This window comes from Wyeomyia smithii, chromosome 2, assembly GCF_029784165.1.
Source record: "Wyeomyia smithii strain HCP4-BCI-WySm-NY-G18 chromosome 2, ASM2978416v1, whole genome shotgun sequence".
Classification (NCBI taxonomy): domain Eukaryota; kingdom Metazoa; phylum Arthropoda; class Insecta; order Diptera; family Culicidae; genus Wyeomyia; species Wyeomyia smithii.
Genome location: NC_073695.1, coordinates 216,979,850 through 217,004,229, shown reverse-complemented (window position 1 = coordinate 217,004,229; position 24,380 = coordinate 216,979,850). Strand labels below are relative to the sequence as shown.

At 39.8% G+C, this 24,380-nt stretch overlaps 1 protein-coding gene across 1 annotated transcript in view; it reads right to left on the bottom strand.

The window, feature by feature from the left end:
- LOC129723902 (beta-1,4-glucuronyltransferase 1) overlaps positions 1–15,420 on the bottom strand; it is a 56,113-nt gene extending 40,693 nt beyond the window's left edge. The window contains exons 1-2 of the mRNA XM_055678397.1: positions 14,513–15,420; positions 4,026–5,005 (exon numbers count right to left, since the gene is read on the bottom strand). Of these exons, the coding sequence (XP_055534372.1) occupies positions 4,026–5,005; positions 14,513–14,521 (989 nt within the window). The 5' untranslated portion in view covers positions 14,522–15,420. The remainder of the gene's footprint in view (positions 1–4,025; positions 5,006–14,512) is intronic.
- Between the last annotated feature and the right edge of the window lie 8,960 nt (positions 15,421–24,380).

Below are 24,380 nucleotides of genomic sequence, written 5' to 3'. Positions count from 1 at the left end.
TGTCCAACATAAACTTTGCCATCATCTGTGCCACACGGAACCTCATATACGACATTTTTCGTTTTCATTTTTGGGATAGGGTCCTTAAGGCGGCTAAATACCGTGTCTTTTATCTTGCCACCCGGTTTATGCGCTATTGTTATTCCCTGCTTATTTAAAATTTTTGACAATTTTTCGCTTAGCCCTGGTATGTAAGGAGCGGAGATAAATCTTTTTTCTTGATTGCTGCTTTTGTCTGTCTGAAGGGAGTTGTAGTGCTTATGTGTTCGTTTTTTAATTATTTTCCGTATAAACCATTCCGGGTACCGATTGCACAGAATAATTTCCCTCACTGCTGTTATTGTGCACGGTCTTTGATTTGCATCTGTGATCCTAATTGCCCGATCGACTAACGCGATCGCTGTGTTGCACTTGTGTGCAAACGGACTTTCTGAATGAAAATCTAAGTACCGTCCATTTTTCTGTTTCGGTGCCCAAATCTTTACTACTTTTCCCTCTCTTCTGTAAAGCATCATGTCTAGAAACCTAAGCTTTTGATTCTCCTCCCTCTCAATCCACAAGAGAGAAAGAAATACGGAAAAGTGAAAAGCTAAAGCAGGAGAGAATAAAAGAGATGAGTTTTGAACCGAGTTTGGTGGAGAATACAACAAACACACCGATACCGGAGTTCCTGGAACGTACACTGATGCTAGGACCTAACTACAACGTACCGAATCGTGGAAAATTTCCATACATTGAAACGTTGTCAGAAATCGAAAAAGTGATAAAATATCAAAAAAATGTGGAAGAAATCCGAGCAGATGTAACCAATGCGATGTCCAACTTTCTAAATTTCAATAATCAACCACGCCATCATCAACAAGACTGGATTGCCAAGGACGTCGGGAGAAGCAGGAAGTTCTTGAAGAAAAACCCAGATTTATTGATCATCAAAGCCGACAAAGGAACCAAACGGTAGTGTTGTCATCGAAGGAATATGAGGAAAAAATGGAGGAAATGTTGAGGGACGACAATACCTACGAGAAGATTCGCTACGATCCGACGGCAAGGGTGTCGCGATAAATCAAAACAATTTTGGACAACTGGAGGGAAAAAAATACATCGACGCTGGCACTCATTGAAAGCTAAACGTGTCAAACTGTAACCCACCGCGTATATATGGGCTGCCAAAAATCCACAAACCAGGTAGGCCCTTGAGACCGGTGGTTTCGACCATTGGGTCCACCACATACAAATTGGCGCAATATTTATCAAACATCCTAGAGAAAATCGTGGGGAAAACAGAAGCAGACATAATTAACAGCTTCACATTCGCCAATGAAATATCAGGAGTGCAGACGGACGAGGATGTGGTACCCAAGTTGGCGGATCCGCCCAACGTTCCCAAGTTGCATCCCATCGGAGTTTCTGGCCAAGCCTGAAGCGTAAGATCTACTCCAACATTTTTGTTGCGAAAACTGAGGAGAAATCAATAAATGTAACGACGAAAGAATTAAAAAACAAGCCTACACGCATGTTTGATCCATATACAGTAAATGCCGAAAAAATCTCGCTTTTTCGAATTTCGTTCAGCGGTAAGGCTCAAAAGTTTCGTCTTTTCGAAAAAAGTATTCATGCAAAATTTCAGCTCAATCGACAAAAAAATGTTCATGAAACCGTCGATATGGATTTTTTTATGCCTATTGTCTTAAAAGTGCGTAAAACATCTGAGCTTATCTTTTTTTTTTTTAATCGACTTTCTGAGACTTGAAAATTTTTGAGCTTGCGCCAACAGAACACATGGAAAAAAATTAGCGTCGGATTTCGATGTTTAGCATATAAAATTGTTTAACAATAATTTCTCTTGCAAATTCAGAAAAAATACTCGCAAAACTTTTACTCGTTACTTGTGATAAAACGAAACACTCTCCCTCTTGTGAATAAATTATTATTTCAAAGCAAAGGATCAACACATATATGGTGGGGCAAAGTGATAAATTTTCCAGAATCAAATTTTTTTGGTTTCATTTAGAGCCCCAAACAATCCTACACTTACCGGAAGTCGATTGGTTTTGTCTCCGACTGGTGCATTGCATTTTAATTTGTATGAAAATTTGTATGGGGAAACCAACCCCTGTATTCCCCTGTCTAAAAACCTTCAGAATACTTTATTAATGCACTACATTACGTATGTTGGTTGTACATTCGGCTGAGCAGTCACAAAAAAAAAGTGGAACGACTTACCTTATACTGTCCAACGTTTCGTCACTGATCAGTGACATCTTCAGGGGAGTTTTGGATACATTCTAGAGTTTAAACTAACTTACAAATCTATTTGGCGGGTGGTAACGTTATGGAAAGTAGTTTACATTTGAGAGACACTGAAGACACTGGTGTTACTATAGGCGAGATTGGAAGACAGAGAAGGAACTTGTTGGCTGATGTGTTGGTATTGGTAAAAAAGACTTGACATAACAGTTGCGTAAATTGTATTAAGTCCATCGAGATAAACTCATTTGTTAACAGTGTTGTGTTTATGATACATTTCTATAACTGGAAGTATATGGGTGCGGTTACTGTGGTCTACTATTGTCGTTCCACCGAAGTGAAAGCTGTGTTTGTGCTGTATACAATGGTTAGTGAGTGCCGTTTTGGCCTTCAACTCGCCAAGCTGTCATTAAGTGTTAGAATTGGTGCTCAGAATTCGTTATAGTATGTTTACATTGGATTTGTGTCTTGATAATCGCATGCTTATTTTGTTCTGTATTATCCTTTGTAGCTGCTATTGCAGTCAGAAGAAAGAAGTTTTATAAATAATTTTATAGGGTATTTTATAAATAATTTGGTCAGATCTTCTTTTCTTGTTGGGTCCTCAACTGTTGTGTGCATTTGTGATACCGTGTTGTACTGTCTACTACTAATAGTGATGCATGCATAGTCCGATATCAATGTTTTTTAAACCTTTCATAGAGTTTTGTGATTGCTCAATTGTACAATCAACATACATAACATTTCAACAGTCGAAAATTCACCAACACTTATGAAACTACATTATGTTAAAGTATAGTAATTTACATGCTTAACAACTTTGCCGAATCGCTAACTTTTGAAATGCAGGCCGAGGTTGTAGGTTCCCCCGCAGAAACATATATCTTTCCCTTTTATTTTTGATATATGAAATAATTGCAATATCTATTTTTTACACAAAGTAAAAAATAAGATGAAGAACTATCCTAATCTAACTAGTTTGTTTGTAACTCATAAATTCATTTCATATACCTGCCGGCAAATTTTTTTCCATCGTATACGTTTAAGTTGAAACTGTGTTGAAGCCACAAATAGTATATTCTTAGTGTTGGTCCTGATATGAATCAACCACCAACATTTTTGTTTTTGTTACTGTGCATAATTTGAATGACAAAATCAACGAGAAGTTAAAAACGAACTAAACAATTTTTTTTAATTCTAGACTTTCAACTTTGTACTTAAACTTTTGAAAGCTAAAGGTTTTGTCAATAACAATTGATCAATGTATTTTCCCCATGAAAAACCAGCAATAAAGTATCGGGAAACATCTGGATATTATCAGTTTCGACATAACCGATTACTATTATTTGATTTGCAGATGAAATATCATCTTTAACCTTGCAAAACCATGAACATTGTTGTTCGTTTGAAGTAATTCCACTGCATTTATTAGTACGCTGACAAGATGCTAACAAACGTAAATAATAAAGTTATGCCATTTAATATGCTATCATATGCTTAAACATCTTTATAAACTTCACCGATAAAAAAATTATGAAATTCGATGGATTAGTTGAAATAAAAAAAAGGGCGACTTGACTAGTGGTGGTTAAACTTTTATATATCATCCCCCTTAGTGTGAACTAGCTACTTTCTAGCGGCAAAAAAAGAAAAACAAAAACAGAAACGCCCAGTAAAAAGCCGTAAACACTCAACAACACACAATTTGTCCCCAGGGGCATTTGAATAAAATTTCGATATAAAAGCTAGACCAACAGCCCAGCAGCCCCCCTTCGTACCTGGAAAAGTTAGTCGCAAACTGATTGTAGATGAAAACTTTGTGATGAAATGGTCTCGCTAGACCCTTGTTGGCGAGCCGTATCAGATCAGTCTTGTTGCGGGGAAAGCGCACCCTTTCGTCCAGCTCGTAGGTAGGCACGACATACGCCGTCTGGTGGCCACCGTGATGTGTTTTACGGTTTCTCAGAAATTTGTCCAAGTGTTCGGCAAAGTTCACGCTGGGAATAATGTCTACGTCCGTCAGGAACACGAACATATTTTGGCATCCTTTTCGGGCGACGTTGCGTAGATGATTCTGCGGGTAAGGATTCTTGATGCGCCACTTGTTAGTGTCTGCCTTGCGCAGTTTCATCAAATCGTTCAACGTCGCCTCCGGTTTGGCACAATCGAACTTGGTGAAGTCACCGACGTGAATGCTTTTCAGGTGTGTTGGGGCCCGATCCTTGGGCAGAGCAAGATGAAAGCTGACCCGCTCGCGGATCGTTTTGAAGCAATTTCTCAGATAGGATAGATAGATTTGTAGCAGATACAGTTCGTCGTTTCCGGCTGCGAAAATGGCCGCCGAAATCGGTCCGGACCAGTGGTGCGATACCTGCACCAGCGAGTAGATTTTCTCCAGTGAGCTCTGCGTTGCCAGGCAGACACTGAACTTCTCTCCTAATTCGGGATATTTTTCACCGATCACAGCGAAATCGAAAAATTTGTACAATCTCCTGGAGTCCCACCGTCCCAGCCGTAGGTCAAGCCCGGAGAAGACCGCCTTGTCGGTGTTGTTAGTGAGCGTTTCGGCCAGCACGTACTCCAGACATGTGGCCGGTGTGAGGACCGGGGCTCGTGGAACCAGCGAAGCACTGTCATCGACATTGGCACTATACTGACTGTTACAGTCGCCGTTGTGCAGCAATCTCACGGTCAGAAATACATTAGATAGGGTCAGTGCCAAGACACTTGCTATACTTAGATTCCATAAGCGGCATGTCTGGAAAGGAAGAAAGAGCAAAACACGTCGTTGCTGTAATGCGTTATTTTGGAAACTATTGGCTATAATGTTTTATGAACATGTTTTATAAAATTTACGCAAATTACCTGCTGATTTAAATTTTGATATAAATGTGCATAAAAATATTGATAAAAAAGTAAGATTGAGACCAGTATTTTCTGTTCCATTATTCACCTCATTAAGCAGATATTCACGAAGAATGCACGGATAAAATACCAAATTTTCACTAAATTATTGTGCTCTTATGGAATCGCCCAGTATTGTACATTCAGTAAACTGAACTAAATTTATCCTGAATTTTGTAAAACAAACCATTTTTTACAACGCTTCCATATCCATCTCGAAACTTGAAACTCTGCCCAATCATTCATCTCACGACGTCCACATATTCATCACACAGTTAATCATGAATGAATCACATTATCATGAATGAACGTAGCAGCAGACCGTCGTAGTAGGTTACCTAGATATCCGCTGTAGTTGTTTACGTGCAAAATTGGTAACCTAGGTAACCACTGCAGTGCTGTCGATTTATACCAATTATGTCGAAATAACTCCGACATAATTGGCATAATTCTTTCGTATTAACAAAAACTGATTTGGCAACTTTTGATTTTATTCAAGGCAGTGAAAACAGATGAAAATACATACAGTTGAAATTTATGATTTGTAAAAAATTTGGTATTATAGTCAGGCATCTGCACTCGAAAACTCATTTATTTTAATCACCTACCTCAGAAAACAAAATCCGCGCATTGCTCTATACGGCTACAACGGGACTCGTTCAGCAGCCAACCAAAGATTCTTTCATCACTAGCGGACCACTTTTCATGTTAAGCACTAAACAAAATCACTCACTACACTAAGAATACTTTAATCTTTGAAATGTTCATCTCAAATTTCCAAAAACAAGCTAGAATTAGCAGAAATATATAAAATGAAATCAGTCTGATATGAGAGTTTTTCAGTCTCGAGAAAAGTTTTCGTGTGAAGTGGCCTTAAGATAACCCAACCTCAAAAGTATATCAAATATCAATATATCAAATTGCCTGATTGTATTAGGATTCGAATCCATGACCACCCGGTCTTCAAAGCGGCGGATTAGCTGGATAAGATGCTTCCCAAAAGAAGTTTTCAGAAAATCACTCGAGTTTACGCATACATTGAGTTAATCTGACCTGCTTCACAATCCGAATATTGAGTAAAGACCGAGACGCTACGCGAATACCGTTTGATTTGGAGATGACTGATACTGTTGATTAATCCTACGTGTCGGAAGTTTGTTGGTGGCGAATTGTCATCGAAGCCGCGGTACCCGAAATAAGAAATAGTATATAGAAATAAGACGTTACGATTTCTGGAGATCTGGTCCGGCAGCTTGAAAAGGTAAAGCAAGTCAGAAAAAGTAAGATAATTTCTGGCGGAGGTGCTGATGACAAGCGAGTTACGCTATCGTCGTGTCACACGTTTTCTACGGTAGAAACCCCGAACATGTCCGGTTGAGCCCGGTCCCCGCTCTTTGAGGCCATAACCAATGGGTTCTCCCCTCGTCTGATAGCCGCAACGTTCTGCTATACCCAAAGAATTCGTTTAAATATGAGTAATTATAAATAATTTGTATTGTATCCTTCGTCTACCATTGAACCTTATATGGGCTGCATGTGTCTCTAGCTCCTTTGCCCTTTAATTCAGGTGAGTTGTCGGTCGTGAGTTTTGCTCAAATTACTTTGGCTAGCTGACCCTAGAGTCCATGTAACCTCTGAAGTAGTTGTTTGTTACATTTTGTTTCCAAATGCTTTTGCTTGCAGCTAAATTAGAAAATTAACCACGCATCCGCCCGAATGCGGAAGCCTTGATGAAACACAGATTCCGACCTCTGATTGATCACTTAATGTTTGCTTTCCCAAGCACGGTCGACAGAACTATATACCTAGTAAACCGGAAATGCAGGGGAGCTTCGTAGCCGCAAGATTACAGAGTCCGCTTCAGTAAGCGGGTGGTCATGGATTCGAATCTTAATGGAATCTTCACCACGTACCCGTCCTTCAATCTGAATTCTACAGTACCCCTGTTGACTCTCCTTCTAACAAAAATAATTCCCTATTATAATGAAACTGGTTACGTATTAAAGTTCTCTCCAGGCAATTGTAGTTAGGTTATTGTTAGAAATGGAGAGAGGCTCGGTATAGTAGAGCAGTAAGTTTGAAACGGAAAGGTAAAACATACACACAAGTACGGATATGAATAATCTCTCACTTCAATATAATACTGCCAATAAATTGAAAGGCGGAGAACACCTGGGTAATATCAAAACAGATCTAATCTCTGGTCGCAAAGATGAGTCCACACAGAAAAAGACGTGAAACCTTTAAAAAGTTCGGTTGAATAATATCCTACTTCTGCTCAAACCAATCAGTTTACTAGTGAATGGCCACTAGTAGGATTCAAACTAAGTAGCAGTAGTAGCAGGTTGCAACAGCGACAGTGGTAGGTGTAGTGGCACTACTTATTCCACTATTAAAAAGCAGTAGGGGCATTAACCAACACTTCCTGCAGGGAAAAGCTCTGTCGTATTTAGGCAACACATAAACGGGAATGTTAAATTCCACTGTGTTATCAAAAGAGAGCCTGACTGCTACTGTCGGGGTTAGAACTGTGATGCGATCAGCATCATATCCTATATTCAATTAAACAAATTGTCCTATTGAGGACAAATTAAATACCTAATGTGAAGAGCAGTTTTCATAATTTACGAGCAGATGGCAGCGATAGTGGGTTTGGTAGCGGTAGTCGTAAACTTTCCGAATCGGTTTCACTTACGGCTCAAATCATCTTATCCCTCCGGTAAAACTCTGCCTACTGTATAATTTTAAGTTCACAAACACGTTTCTATTGTGTTGTCAGAGTGCATTATTTCCACTATCGGGGAGTAGCACAGAGATTTGATCATCAAATCGTTTTCTGACTTAAATAGAATACTTATTGTCCTTATCAGAACAAAACAGATCAATAGTTGGAAATTTCATTGTTTCCTCGAGAGGTTTCGTGCTAGAATTAAAAGTGAAATGTTATTTTGATCTGCTTGAACTCGGACTTGTTGTGTACGTCAATACTTCATGTTCAGCTGATAACTTTATCCCATCGTCGTGGATGTAGCTCAGATGATAAAACGCTCGCTTAGCATGTGAGAGGTATGAGGATCGATGCAATTGTGACAGATTTTGTTTGGTTAAAATACGTTGAAAGTAAATCAGAAATTTTCATAACCGCATGAAGGTTCCCGATCACAGATATATAATTCGCACTCCAGCTGACCTCAAAACATGAAAATTGTCTCTTACTCCAAGCAGTACACTATTACTTCAAAGTGTTTTATTATTCTCGTACAATATACTCCCAGCGTTTACCGAGAAGTCAAGCAAAAGTTTATTCAGTAGTTAGATGGTTAAATTTATGAACACCCAAAATTTATTACACAAGGGTTGTACACAAAGCCACGACCTCAAAGTTGATGTAGAACTACATAAGCCAATTTAAAAACGACTGTAACATGAAATTTCAAGGGAAATACGGCTTTTCAGTCTAAAGGGTGTATCAAAACGCTATTATGTCTAATGTCCGACATTTCGGCCTTTGGACTTGGCCTTCCTCAGGGGATATAAAGTTGTACCGTTTTTCGTTCAGCGTAGAAAGCTTTACGATACGTTTTCATAGCTATGCAAAGGTTCTCCTTCAAAGTATCACATCAAAAAGCACGAAGCGTTGGTGAATTTAATTTGTTTTCTCGAGCTTTTTATCGCACCTCTTATGACACCAAGAACGCTACAACTTTATATCCCCCGAGGGAGGCCCTATACAAGGGCCGAAACGTCAGACATAAGACATAGTAGCGTTTTGAGACACCCTTAAGGGACCATCCATTAATGATGTCACGCATTTAATGGGGGGAGGGAGTTTAGATTTTTGTGACATTTTGTGACATATGGGACAGGAGGGGTTAGCTTGAGTGTGGCACCACATTTCAACTCAATAACAAAACAATGAAGAAGACACTTGCCTATACCACCGAGTTCAACTCAAAATTATTTATGATACTTGCATTATTCATAGTTCTACGATCCCTTTTTTGTTCAATATTTGCTTAAGATAAAATAAATGAAATTTTTTTCTCGTTTAAAAAGCCTAATGTTTGTAGTTCTATTTTACCGTGCATGTTTGTTTATAATTGACAGCGCACTTTCATTCGTTTTTAGTCTCTCACAATCCTACTAACATGTGAAGCAGATTTGGGTTGCGAATTGATTGGAGAAGAGGAACTGAATATGGATGGTCTTCCAGAAATCAGCAATGATGCTGCAGTTACTGCCTCGGCTTTCTCTGTCGTCGATATGCGAATTCATCAACAGAATCCTTCTACTTAGGATTAAACGCCTTTTCTAGTTATTTTTTATAATCTGCTTCTCCTCTTAGTTTTAGTTTTTCTTTGAGCAAAATGGTTCTAATTTGAAAAAGTGCATTTTTTACAAATTTCTTTATTTTCAGTCAATTATAACCAAAGAAGGGGGAGGGGGGCTATAAAAACGTGACGTTATTAAGTGAGGGGGTCAAGGAAATTGTGACAGTTTGCGACAAGGGGGAGGGTGGAGTTGATTTTTTCCAAATTTTGCGTGACATCATTAATGGATGGTCCCTAAGACTGGAAAGGCACACTGACGCAAATACGCTTAATAATTTCATAAGTTTCGAATTATAAACGTGCACATCGTTCATTTCATAAATCATTTATGCATTACATACGGTGAAGTATGAATTTCCTAGCAATGACATACGGATTCCATAGACATGACTTATGATTTTCATACATGCAATTATTGTGAAAATTTCATAATTTTTTCTTATGAAACTTATGATTCAAAATGGCAGACCAAGACCGCATCAACAAAACGGATGGTACGAATTGAAAGAAAATCGTAAGTGTTTGTCATAATTTTCCATTACGTCTAGTCGTAGGCGACAAATTTCGTTCTTAAGTTTTCAGAAAGCATGTTGCAAAACCAAGACGACAAGCTGTCTAACAGGAATTCTAATACAGGCTAAATGCTAGATGTTGCAAAAATGAATACACCGTATTACCACTCCAAGGGCAACTTTCATTAAATTCGGTCACCATCTTAATGTTATTATTTGATGTTATTATAAATTATTATGAAGATGCAATAATTGAAAATTTTATTTCAAACCGAACATTATTGGTCGATTTATGAATCAGTGATATGCTTTATATAAGATTAACAGTTTTATGTGATTCATACATTCATGAACGTATAGCATGCATAACTCATGTTGATCAATTTCATAAGTGTAAATTATGAAAATCGTTATTACCGAATCGCAATTTTCCCCTCTGAGTCATCCTTAAAACTTATGATATTTATAGGAGATACTTGTGGCGCAGAATCATAAGTTATTCTTATGCAATTCAATAGCCATTTTGTCTCCGTGCAGCATTTCCCTTGAAACCACATAAGGTTTTTTGTTACATTACTTGCATTGCATCAATAACAATAACTTTTATTCAACACTAACAATATAACTCTCTAATGTGATGACAATGAAAAAATTTAAAACGCCATCTGGGGATGGTTTACGGTCTTTTTGAAATTCAAGATGTTGACTTCCGGTTCCTAGAAAATGGTCAAACGTAAGCGAATAGGGGGGAGGGGGGTGAAATTTTCTTACGCTATCTTACAAGGGAGGGAGGGGGGTGAATTGATTATCTTACGTAAGAAAAACATTGTTAATGCAGCTGTTCAAATAACCATATTCATGGAAGTGTTTCAAATTCATAAAAAGAAAATTACGGAAGGATGATTAACTCGAATTAAGGACAGAAGAGGAAACAAAGTATTGTGCTTGCTTTAGGATGATAAAACTAAGTAAAAATCTATATATGCTGGCAGTAAGATCTTACTAGGGGAGAGGGGGGGTATTGAAAAATTATACAATGTCTTACAAGGGAGGGAGGGGGAGTTGAAAAAGTTGAAAAATATGCTTACGTAATTATTAAACGGCCCCAAAGGTGGTCTACTACCAGCTTTTATGAGTATTTTCGGATCATCCCGATGATATTCATGAGCCTTCAATCGACCCTAGTCGCCATTCTGAATCACACTATTCTCAGAGAGCAATTTAATTATTATTAGATTAATTTTATCACGATAATATGATATAGTCTAGATATAGTCGGTCAACACTTTCATTTGATTTCGCAGTACGCTTTCGCTCGTAAATGTAGAGCAACCATTGCCTCTCACACAAAGAACAGATGGTCAATCGGCCTTCGCATATCGAAGAGTTGCACACCATGTACGTAATTCTCATTTCTAGAAAGAAAGTTAAAATACGTTTAAGGGAAAAAAACGTCGTGGTGGTTAGTACTCGTTTGACATGTTTGTTCAAGAATGTATTTGGACAGCGAGCTACGCCACCGTCAGATGAAAAGGAAGACGATTAGGCGTCGTTCACAAATTATGTAACGCTAAAAATCTAGAATTCCTCTCCCCCCTATGTAACGATAGGTAACGTTGGGCATGACTCCCCCCCCTAAAATTTCGTAACGCTGATGGCTTGACCCCCCTCCGAAATTTTCAATTTCGAGCAAACATCACAGTTACGTAACTGTCTCTACTACCCCCCCCTCCCCTCTACGTAACAATAAGTATCGCAGACTCAACCCCCCTCCCTCCCTTCATGCGTTACGTAATTTGTGTACGCAGTGAAAAGCCTGTCCCTGATCACTCCCGAACGCAACGATGCAAGTGTTGTAATGTACAGTTCTGTGTAGTTCTACGTGAACACAGCGATCGTGGCTTCGAACACAATCCTTCTGTTATTTTTTATTTTGTCTTCGCATTTCATTTCGTAGTGGCAACCAATGAAAAAAGACCGATGGAGTTCTCACCCACGGAACAATATAGCCCATATTATAAAACTGGTAAAAATAAACTGGTAAATTATTTTCGAAGAAAATCAGTCAAATAGTAATAATAATATGTTAAGTTTGAACGGCAGTGAAGCCAAATATATTTTTTGCATTTGAAAAATTAAATTGTGTTATTCAACGAATGTGATTTTTCCAAATTTGACAATTTCATTGTGTTCCTAAGAAAATTTGCTTCTGATCATCCAGTGGTCTTATGAGCAAAACTCGAGTCTTAGCATTTTTAACGAATAAAGTAAAAATTTCTCTGGTTTCATGCAATTTTTCTTTGTAAGTTCATCTATATCGCCGTATATTGAATATCAATGGACATTCTGGAGGTTGCATTTTGACGAGAATCATCAGAAGAAAATAACAATTTTGAACAAAAGAAATAGAGAGGTACTATTTGTTGGTCAAAAAGTGCTGTTAAACGGATAGGAAGGAATGAAAGAGGTAAAAATATAGTAAATCAAATGGTTTATTATTCACCTTCACACAGTTCTTTTCTTTATTTTTTCTTAATTTTGGTCAGACTTCAGGATGCATAATGTCAAGAATTAAACCAAAAGCACAAATTATAGCCAGAATGAAAGATTCAAAAAACTCTTATAATGAGTAACTGTTTGTCCGATTTCAAAACATTCACAAAGGTTATGCATTATTTTGGCCGGATTAAAAGATTTCATCAAAAAGTAGTCTTAAGCAGGTATTAGATAAAGCAAATGTTTGATATTTTTAATACAGATTTTATTTTGTGCAAAAAAAAATCGTACCAAAAATAGCAAATATTTGCGTCGTCTAATACCTGCTTTAGACATTAATCTTCTCCAGGAAATTATCGATATTATTAAGATGGAGTTTTTTAGAGCAGTAATAAGCTTGAAACGGAAAGGTAAAACCTCAAACACAAGAACAGATATAAATTATAAGCGTGCCACTTCAATAATGATACTACCAATAATATAAAGTGTGGAATACGGAAAATCTCTGGACAATATCACAGTAGATCAAATACCTTTGGTCGCAGTGATGAGTACACACAGTGAAAAAAATACATCTTTCATTTAGGTACAAAAAAGTCCATTTATTTCAAAATAAAAATTCCCCTTAACAAAAACATTCTTTGCACTCCCTAACAATCGATTTGGCATTGGTTGGGAGTGCTATTGTATTAGTTCCATTAAAAATTGCTTACCAAAGCAGTAAGAAACCTCAGTTCATTTTGAAATGTTTCTTTTTTATTTGTGCCTCTGCCTACATCATTGAGGTAAGAAATCGTTAGACATTTTCTGTTGCAAATATGAAATCTAAGTACATATTACATTTATTTTCACGCGAAGGCTCCTACATGTATCTGTAGTACAAGTCGACGGTTCAATATAAGCCAAATTTATGAGAAAATAAGATGAAAACAAGAAATTCGACAATGTAGGTGAAACGATATGAAAATGAAATATTTAGAATTTACAAGCTGCAAGCTTTACTTTTATAAAATAATCAATTAGAACATAACTAGTTCTTATCAAAGTTATACTTAAGTGTCTAGTTTAAAAGTAAAACAAATAAGCTCAAAGATTGAGTGATTGAACAATAAACAGAAATTTCAACAGCCTATGAAATAATAACGTACTAACGCAAGGGTTCTGGCAGTCAGTTTATTTATTTAATTGCATTATTTCCTTACATTGGTTATTATTAACCTGTACGAATTTCTGCTTACGACTACTAAACACGCAGCTTGTTAAAGTTGGTTAATACTGCTATTTTATTTTCTATTTTATTTTTAATCCGCTATTGTTCAAATATTTGTCTTTTTTTGTCATTTTGTCATTGTGATATTGTACATGTTTTAAAAAAATCGGTCTATTACGGTACAATACGTCTGACTAATGTTGATCGAACGGTTAGCGTAATTTTTCCCACGGAAACCAGCATGTCAATGTCTTGTGTTAACTTGTAGACGAACAACATTTTCGACGAGCTCAGCATTAAAAAGTTTTTAAAACCATGATGCCACAAAGTGCAAGCCGGCTAAATTAATTAAGTTATTAATTTTTCCGTTAAACCAATCCACTGCCTAATGCAGTTAACTAAGTCCATTACCAAGATTTCTTTTGTGCGGCAACCGTCTAAACACAGGAAAGAATAACAAAAATTTAATTTGAAATGTACATACTGATAGCGGTCCATTCCAATAGGCTCTGAGACGCAGCAGTAATTGAATTACGAAAACTTTTGGCAGTCTAATTATACTACCTGCTGGAACAGTAGCAGATAATTTAATACAATGTTTAAGAGCGTTAATGAAACTGTGCCGCTGTTTTGTCTTGTCAACGCATGTTTCTGTTACGGATTACACCATCCAAAAATATACTGAACAATTGACTCAAATAAATAGCAGAACAAAATAAATAGTTAAGGATAGAAAAATTTGTTTAACAATTATGACGACATGCAATTGATTATACTGTACAATGCTAACTCTGCCCGGCTGGCTTACTAACCTGAAACATTGATGACACAATAATGTTGATTAGTTCTGTCGCAAGGGATCTGATTTCATTCTTCACTATTGAGCAAACTGCGATTAGGATCGTTTTCTACTATCTGCCAGCAAAAGCATAAAATGACTAAGTAATAGCACCACCAAGTGAAAGTCTAATTGTAGCACAACACGCCCAAAGCATCTAGCTACGCTGATGTCATAGCCAGGGTTTCACTCTCCACCCGCCAGCGTCTTCCCAATCTACAGTGCCATCAGTTTCGTATTCGCACGGGCACCCTCGTCTACCTGTGGCAAACCTTTCGCAAATGATTGGCTCACTCCTATCAACAATTCAGTGCGATAATTGCGCCTTCGATACGGCAACAACGTTGCATTTTATCAGCCAAAGCACCGAACGTAAACACACACAACCTTTGAGCTACAACACGACAGACACTGCGAGGAGGAAAAAATCAATTTATTGATTCGGGCGTTCTTGCCAGCAAGCAATCCGCTCTTGACTCCAAAGTGTGTTTAACCACAAAATATTTCCTCTAACAAACCTTTTAGCAAATTTAACCTAATAACAACAACCAGGTCGTATCAAGCACTTTTCACTCAATATGATTTTAATGACACTTCCAGGGAACCGGAATACCACCATGTTATGAGTCCTGCGAGGACGAGATGCGACACTGTCTTGCCTGTGTTCTTGTTCATTTTCCCATTTTATATGTAATGATGCACTTGTACACGCCCTGCCAACACACTTCATCCAATCGCGTTATGTAGAACAAAGCAATTGTTCGCGGATCTTGTCAGCTTCACTTTTTTACATCCTTATCAAACAATCGGCCAAGAATCAAGAAACAAAAACAGGGACTGACAGCGGATAAACGCGCGACTTGTTCCGACATCAACCGGGAAATCCTGTCATCGCACAACCCTGCGAATATCCCTCTTCGGGGGAAAACTGTCAGCGTTCGTAAGCATGCGCAGTTCCGTTGTTGGGGAAATTTTTCCGCTTCTTATCTGAACAGGTTGAAACGTACCTATCAGCTGGAGTTTCGGGAACAACAAAAAACAACAACAACAGGTAAAGCACGTGGTGTTCGATGCTGTACCTTGTTGTGTGTCGATGATTTCTGGTGCTAAATTTGCCGAGGGATGGTAGCTAATAATAAACACACGATGGGGTTAAGTTGGCTAGCGGGGTATAAAAGTATACGAAGATAGTTCTAGGACGACAAACAACTTTACGGAAATATAATATTATTTTATTGATATCGTGATTTGATATTCTTTTCAAAAAAATATCGTAAAAATATCGTTATCGTTAAGCGTGAGCTTATAAAGCTACAGATTTTAAACATTTCTAAGCGATTTGCTATCAAAAAAAATTTTGAGAGTTACTTTTGTGCATTTTTTTCATTGGTAAAAATGTGAGTCCTTTACTACTGTAAGTGGAGCCTTACCAGAAGTCCGATTAAGTTTAAATTTTGAATGGATTTTGGATTTTCTCGAGGAGACAAACCTAATGAGCCTTAACGTTTGCATTAATGAAATGCACAAAAATTGTCGATTTTTCATTTTTTATTTACTACGCACTAATGAAACAAACGAAACAACCCATGCAGCATAGTAACCTATGAGTCAGCAATAAAAAAATTAAGTCGAACTCTAACCGTGATGGCGAAAACAGTGAAACTACTTCATTCAGTGCGCCTTCAAAGAACGGTACCCCGCGGCCTCAAAGACGGATGTTATGTGACACTTTGTGGGAGCCCGTACCGGCATCTACAATATCTTAGCACTATTGGACAAGAATCAAAGCATCGAAAGAAAACCCGGTTACGAACTGCCGACGACCCCGAGCGATAAGAAGCTCCAAAGGATGCTGAACAAGAAGACTGAGAGAAAAGTGGCTACATCGCTGCGTGCGCTTGGGTGCGAGGTTGGTGGCGAGGGGACGTCGAAGCCGCTTTTCTTTCGTTCCGGACTGGCCGTGAACGGGGAAATTTTTAGTAAGTAGTGCCTGCTGGAAGTTGCGTCGTTAATCAATAAATATCATAAAGGCGAAAACGCGGTGTACTGGCTGGCCCACTTAACGAAGCAATCGTTAAAGGAGATGGAGCGTCCCCTAGCTATACCTCATCAAGAGTTTCTGAGCAAAACTGATGCGCAAGATCTACTCTAACAATTTTGTCGCGAAAATTGATAAATAAAACGAAGAATTATTTCAAAAACAAGCCTACACGCACGTTTTCGGCCGCCATGGCGATTGTTCCGGTTAGCTGCCGTAAGGCCACCCACGAATCTCCTTACTACCCACTCGGGAAAATAGTGTGACACCGGCCCTGTTACTAAAGAAAAAAAACCCACTCATTTCAGGTTGCCCATTCATTTACTTTAAACCTATGTCGTGTGATATTGATTTTACCACGGGAAATTAGGTGTCTAATGAGATCACTTTATCCCGAAAAAGTAATGTTTGAAGAATAGACCATTTCTGACTATGTAACGGACGGTTGCTCTGATGTCTGTCTGCCTCTAGGACAGGGATTCTTTACTTTTTTCTTAGCCAAAAGAAATATTAAATAAATCGGTCAGATCAGATTTCCTTCAAAATGTGTGTTTGATATTGGACTAACGTCTCTATCGAAGGTGGCTGAAATTGAAAATCTAGTCATTCAATAATGGAAATGATTAAATAATTTTACGAAAATAGAGTTGAAAATATGCTTCACGGCTACCAATAGTATTTTCGTTTTTGTTTCTAGGTGTGCTTATTTGGAAATCAACTGGTTAGTCATCCCTCAGCGCGATTCAACACCAATTTTTTTTAAATTTGAAAACAATCATGAGCTATCTGTTCGTGATGATTTAAAAGGCCCCACCCTTTTTTATATTAGCTCATTCTACCAGATTCTTAAAACTCCAAAAGATTTACGTTTCATTGAACGAAAAATGAATCTCATGTCCTGTTGGCAGCAAAATTTTACGTTGTATTTTATTTCAACTTGGAGACCCTCAAATTCTTGTGTAAAATGGCTGAAGATAGCGCATGGCAGCATTCTCAGCCACGCAACAGTGTTTACCGCTCTTGCGCGTTGCATTCTGCAGCTGCAGCTGCGAAAAACAACATTGTAGTACTGGTGCCCGTAGTGGTACAAGACATCGACAGTGTACGGAAGATTCGGGTGAATTCTAATTTCGGACACGGCAGTGGAGCTGCTGTCGTAAGCAGCGGGATTTTGACGTTGGACTAACGTCAATCTGAAAGTTAGGTGTCCGAATTTGAAAATCTATTAATTCAACCATGCAAAGGGTGTGAGGGTTTGAGAGCGCATTCCAAAAGCTCAAGCTGAAAAAAAATGAAAAATTTAAGTTATTCAACCATTCCTATAAATTTTGGTGCCTTGGGGCCATTACCAAAAATCATCAACTTACAGGAGTGCGCCGCATAATAATTGCTGGCCGAGCTCGTCGCTTTAACGTTATGTTTACGAAAAAAAACTCATGTAGTTCTCTGAAAAAGATTAGTGGCTAGGGACACCAAAATTAACAGGATTGGTTGACTAGCTATAATTTTTCACCTTTTTCTTATTTCAGTGTAAATGAAAAAGTTAATAAATTTCCGGTCACTTTCAAAAACCTTTATGACAGCAATGATATTTTTTTTAGAGTTGTGGGTTTTGTTGGAAAACTATGTTCAAGTTGTGTTTCACTGTTTCGTACGCCACCTTAAAGTCTATGAACCAAGCTGTGTTCTCGAAACTTGTCGAGGATCTGTCTCAAGGTGAACATCTGGTCCGTTATAGATCATCCCACTCGAAAACAACATTGCTATTCTCCAACAAAGGCTCTCTGCAACGGCCTCAGTCGCTGGAACAGGATACGGAAGAGAATATTACTAGCGAAATTGATGAGGATTATGCCTCGATAATTACTATGGGAAGCTGAAAAACAATAAAGCCGCAGGCAAAGACGGATTTCCGAGCGATCTTTTGAAACATGGAAGAGAGGCGCTGGCTAGAGCGCTGCACTGGGTCATTTCCAGGATTTGGGAGGTGGAAAAACTGCCAGACGAGTGGATGGAGGGATGTATCTGTCCCATCTACAAGAAGGGTGACAAGCTGGAGTGCCGCAACTACCGCGGCATCTCGCTTATCAATGCCGCCTACAAAATACTCTCACAGATCCTGTTCCGTCGTCTATCACTTTTAACCAGGAGGTTCGTGGGTCAGTACCAAGCGGGTTTCATGGGAGCCCGCGCCACCACGGACCAGATCTTCTCAATCTGACAGATCTTACAGAAAAGTCGCGAGTACAACGTGCCCACACATCACATCTTCATTGACTTCACGGCGGCCTATGATACAGTCGATCGAGGACAGCTATGGCAGATCATGACGACAACGGCTTTCCGGATAAACTGACTCGATTGATCAGAGCCACCATGGCGCAAGTGATGTGCTACGTGCGTGTTTCGGGGATACTCTCGAGTCCCTTTGAATCGCACAGAGGGTTGAGACAAGGAGATGGACTTTCCTGTTTGCTGTTTAACATCGCCCTTGAGGGTGTGATCCGGAGGGCGGGCATCGACACGAGGGGCACAATTTTCACAAGGTCTGTTCAGTTTCTGGGCTTCGCGGATGACTTCGACATCATAGCACGTAAGTTTGCGACGGCGGAGAAACTTACGCCCGACTGAAAGCCGAAGCTGGACGGATCGGACTGCGGATAAATGCGTCGAAAACAAAATACATGCGTGCGAGAGGCTCTAAGGAGAACAACATCAGTCTCCCAACTCAAGTCTCTGTAGACAGTGATGAGCTTGAGGTGGTCGATGAGTTCGTGTATTTGGGGTCTGTGGTGACCGCCGACAATAACACCAGCAAAGAGATCCAGAGACGCATCCAGGCAGGAAATCGTGCCTACTTTTCACTCCAGAAGACACTTCGATCGAATCGAGTGCGACGACGCACGAAGTTGACGCTGTACAAAACCCTGATAAGACCGGTAGTCCTCTACGGGATCGAGACAACAACGCTTCTCGCGGAGGACCTTAACGCTTTTGGAGTTTTTAAACGGAAGGTGCTACGGACTATCTACGGTGGAGTACTGACGGACGACGGAGAATGGCGACGGCGCATGAACCACGAACTGCACGCGCTGCTTGGAGAAAATCCCATTGCACACCTGGCGAAAGTTAATAGGTTGCGGTGGGCCGGTCATGTCGTAAGGATGCCGGACGGCAACCCTGTGAAATCACTTCTCTTCAGCAACCCTGCCGGCACCAGAAATAGAGGGGCGCAGCGTGCACGATGGCTCGACCAGATCGAAGGAGACTTGCGGGTGATGAGACGCCTGGGGAACTGGCGAAACACAGCCCAAAACCGAGCAACATGGCGACAAATTCTTGATACAGCACGAGCCACCACGGCTCTCGTCTGATTGGTAAGGTAAGTAATTACTACAGTTGAGCCCATGTTCCTACCCTTAGATATGGCATATGAGTCCTTCCGGCTTTGTGATTCTTCAGCATTTTGCAGGCATTCTTCACCTCGTCCAATGTTGTTGGATCAACAGCTTGTCTGCCCTACCCAATTTCCATCCTGCTCCCCTCGACGACTCTCCTACCATCCTCAACGTTCGACACCACTACAAAACGTTGCTTCCAATGCCTGGCCACCTGTGATTTATTGGTAATCAGGTTTCCCTCCCTGTCATTACACATGACAGGTACTGGCAGGGTTCGGTTCCTGATTCCGTTAATCTTTCTATAGAAGCTCTCCGTGTCGGCAGGGTGGAGTAATTCTCCGCCTCAGCGAGGACGCGATAGTAGTGCTCATGTTTCTCACGGTGGTGAAGCCTCTTTTCAGCAACTCTCGTCTCCCGGCATTTCTCCCGCATCTGACGCGTTACACGATTGGCTGCTACTAACGTATTGGAGTAGGCCCGGTTCTTCTCTTCCGTCACCTCTAGACACTTAGCATCGAACCACCCACTATGCGTGGTTCCCGTTGTCATCATGGATGTGCTTACACTGCTCGTTCAGGTCCACTCCAGCTGATTCACCGATCCGTCTATCCACTTTCCGAGTATACTCTGCAGCAACTCCTTCCGCTGATAACCCCTGGATGTCCAGACGTATCTTTCGCGCCGACCTCGATTTAAATACTTTGGACAGCCGGGTGCGAGTTTTGCTTACCACGAGGTAGTCGATGTTTGTCCCTCGAGAAGACCGCAAAAAAAAACACTAAAACATATATCAAAAGTTTGCTTGAAGTGTCCTCTACAAAATATATAAGAATTAGCTACAACTTCCTGCAACTCTGCAATATTTTTTATTTTTCGTGGGTCAATGCCGATCGCTCTTGAACCGGCAGATTTTTGTAAGTGGGTTAACTGCAATGTAAGCAAAAGAACATCATGTGTATTTCGATACTTGACATTGTCTCTACCAGAGGACTCAGTTGAGCAGGTTTTTAAAAAATTGCAGAAGTTTTCTGCTGTATATTGAACTCGAAGTGGGAGAAATGCAATAGAATAAAAAAGTATTTCATGAAAAATAAATAGAAATTCGGTGGGAGTCACCACTTGCTCTTCCAGAACCAGAACCAGAAAACGGCGAATATGCCAAATCTAAAGACAAATCGTGAATGAGGAACAATAATCGCAACGGAAGGCGAAAGAAAAGAATTACCCTAAGTTTGTGTTTGGATTGTTAAGATACTATAATATGCATCATGAAGAATTTTTAAATTGTTTGTTACTCTGGAAATTGAATTTTAAAAAAATAAAAATAATACATAAAAGAATACTTAAAAAAATCTTTTTCTTTGTTATAATTGCGCTTAAGTCACTTTTGCAATTACATGTCGGACTCGATTATCCGGAAACTCGATTATCTGGAAACTCGATTATTCGGAATTCGATTATCCGGAATTTCAGACTCGATTATCCCGAATTTCATTTTTTTGGTGTCCGTTTCCAATTTTTATTCCGAAATTTTGGTTTTACCATCCCTTCTGGTATATTAGTTACCATTTAAGTCACTTCCGGCATGTTTGGGACATGTTCGAATGAAGTGAAAACAATCATTGTCCAATTTACTTTTTTTTTTGCTTCTCAAGATTTTAGGGGCCATCAACATACCACGTGGACAGCTTTTTAACGATTTTGACCCCCCTCCCTCCCCCTCCGTGGACAACTGCCCATATAAATTCTAAAAAAAATGTATGGACCGTGGACATTAGCCAACCCCCCCCCCCAAAGTTGTCCACGTGGTATGTGGATGGCCCCTTACCCCTTTTTGCCTCAGAAATAACTCCTGGTTACGCTACTGCATCATACAAGTAAATAAAGAAAAGAAATATTTATTTTATGTTCGTTAATCGCAAAATTTCAGTATTTTTTGTGTGATTCGATTATCCGGAAAACTCGATTATCCGGAATGAATTTTTTTTGATGTTCCGGGTAATCGAGTCCGACCTGTATGTAAAAGTAAGTGAAACATAAAAATTGCAGTTTTCGTGAAAATGTACATCTTTTGCAAAGAGATTAACGGTTTTTGGTATAGAATGAGTGTGTTGTCGTTTGGGACAGTTTTGTGATTTAATGACAAAATCGACAAAATCGTGTAGTTTGGATTTTTGTCTTGTCTTACCCTACATTTAACGCACTGTGGGCCGTGGCGAAGTTTACTAACCTCAAACCGTTGTCATTGGCGGTAGAGTGAAGGTTTTCCCTAGCAATAACGGGATGGAAGAACTCTCGTCAGACTTGTGCGTTCGTATCTCCGATGACGATCTTTATGTCGTGTTGTGGGCACTCTCCATCGTTTTCTCAAGGTGCTCATAGAACTCTTCCTTTACGTGATTAGTTTCATAGTTTGTCGGCTCGAACACTTTGATAAGGCTGTAATTGAGAGTCTGTCCTTGATAAGCGGTCATCAACCCTCTAGTGCCCAAGACCGCCTTTAGATGAGCCTCAGTCAAACCTCTGAAAAGCTTCAATAAATACTTTAAAAATGTTTATAAAGATTCATTGTGATTTTTCCGAAGTCCGTTTAAAAATCACTTGGGTAACGGGTGTTAAATAAAAAATAAAAAATGAGAATTTTTTCAATCACATATAAAAAAAATTTTTTTTTTCATCGATTTCAGTATTTCTTATTAATAACATAATGTATTTTTTCAAAAAAATATCAGTGAATGTTTGAGTAAGGGCCGTGGTCTGCTGTTCGACGCAACTTTGTTGCGATGCTCTCACAAGAACGTTGTACGGCACTTACGTCCATTTTCCGGATACAATTCCGGATTCTTGTAGTCAGTTGCTTCGTATCATTGGCCCTTCAATTGTTTTTATATACTAGGGCACTGAGTGAGCCAAAGAAATCCTCTATTGGGCGGCACTGGGGCAAGTTTGTTGGGTTACGATCTTTCGGAACGAACGGTATCTTTTTCTCCTCAAGATACGCCAGCGTCTTCTTTGCGTGATGGGAAGACGCCTTGTCTGGCCAGAAGACGTACTTCCCATCCGCGTGATTCTCATTCAGGAACGGCAGCAGGATTTTATCGAGGCACTCTTCTTGATAGATTTGTTTGGTTGATTGCCAGACCGCTCGGCTTAAACCAAGGCTTTGAAATGCCCCGGTCGGAAATGGCGATGTACAACATAACCTTTTTTTCAAACTTGTGCTTGAACTTGTATTTCACTTCAGACGGTGTGGATGACTTGTCGCTGGAGTAGTAATTATCATTTCATGGAATATGCGTTTTGGACAGCGGAAAATAGCTTTCATCGTCCAGAACGAAAGACGTCCCGCGGAATTTTTTGGTCATCCACCGACACTGTGTTTTAACCGTCTCAATCTGCTCCTCCGTGTACTCCGGCGACCTCGTCTTCTTCCTGCAGACGATTCCTTCCATCTTGAGGATCCGATGGATCAATACGTGGGAGCAGCCATATTTCCGACCGGCGTCACGCAGGCTGGTTGCGTCCTTGTTGTCAAACAGTTTCTTTAACGATGTCTTCCTCTGCTTCGTCATTATCGTCACCGGACGACCACTTCCGACCTTCCGCTATACGTTCAGGGAACCCAGGATACGATATACCGTACTGACAGGTACATTTTCTTCCTTCAAATGTGTCACCGTGACCTTTTTTCCTTGCTGGAAATGCGTTTCGTAGAACCGTACAATGCGTTCGCGGAGCACGTGCTGTTTCGACGCCATCTTTGCTTTGACTAAATTCAAACTAGCAAAACCAAACACGCCTACTGTTTCTAGGGAGCCCAAAGAGCAATTTTCTTGGAGAAAGAAAATTTTACGCTCTGTATTTGAGTTACTGAAAGGTATTGAAAAAATTCTCATTTTTTATTTAACACCCGTTACTAGGGGGTTAATAGGCCTCCACCTAATGACACGCATCATTTTGTTTCGCAACCACTGTAGTGGATGTGGTACTTGAAAGAAGTGCCCGCGGTCGGATCAACCGCCCGGAATTCACGTTTTCCGGTTTTAGGCCAACACATCTCTTGCATGGCTGCTACCTCCACTTTTGCCTTCCATAACTCCCTGCAAAGATGCCCGCGCGTGCCGGTTCGAGCAGAGTCCTAACATTCCAAGTTCCAAGCTTCGAATCGTTTGTTTTATTCACGTTTATCTTCCGTCGGTCTAGCTCCCCCGCTGTTGTAGTGCCAATCACCGATGCCCGGGAAGGCGACTCCACTTACGACCCGTTGATTAACGGACCAGCGCCAACGGCTTTACTTTCTCACGCGATGGAAGACGCGTTCCCAGAGATTATTCGCCTCAGTAAATCTCCCAGTACCGGCTAGGGTAAAATCTAGACCAATTTCGAATCGTTGTCCTTTTTCG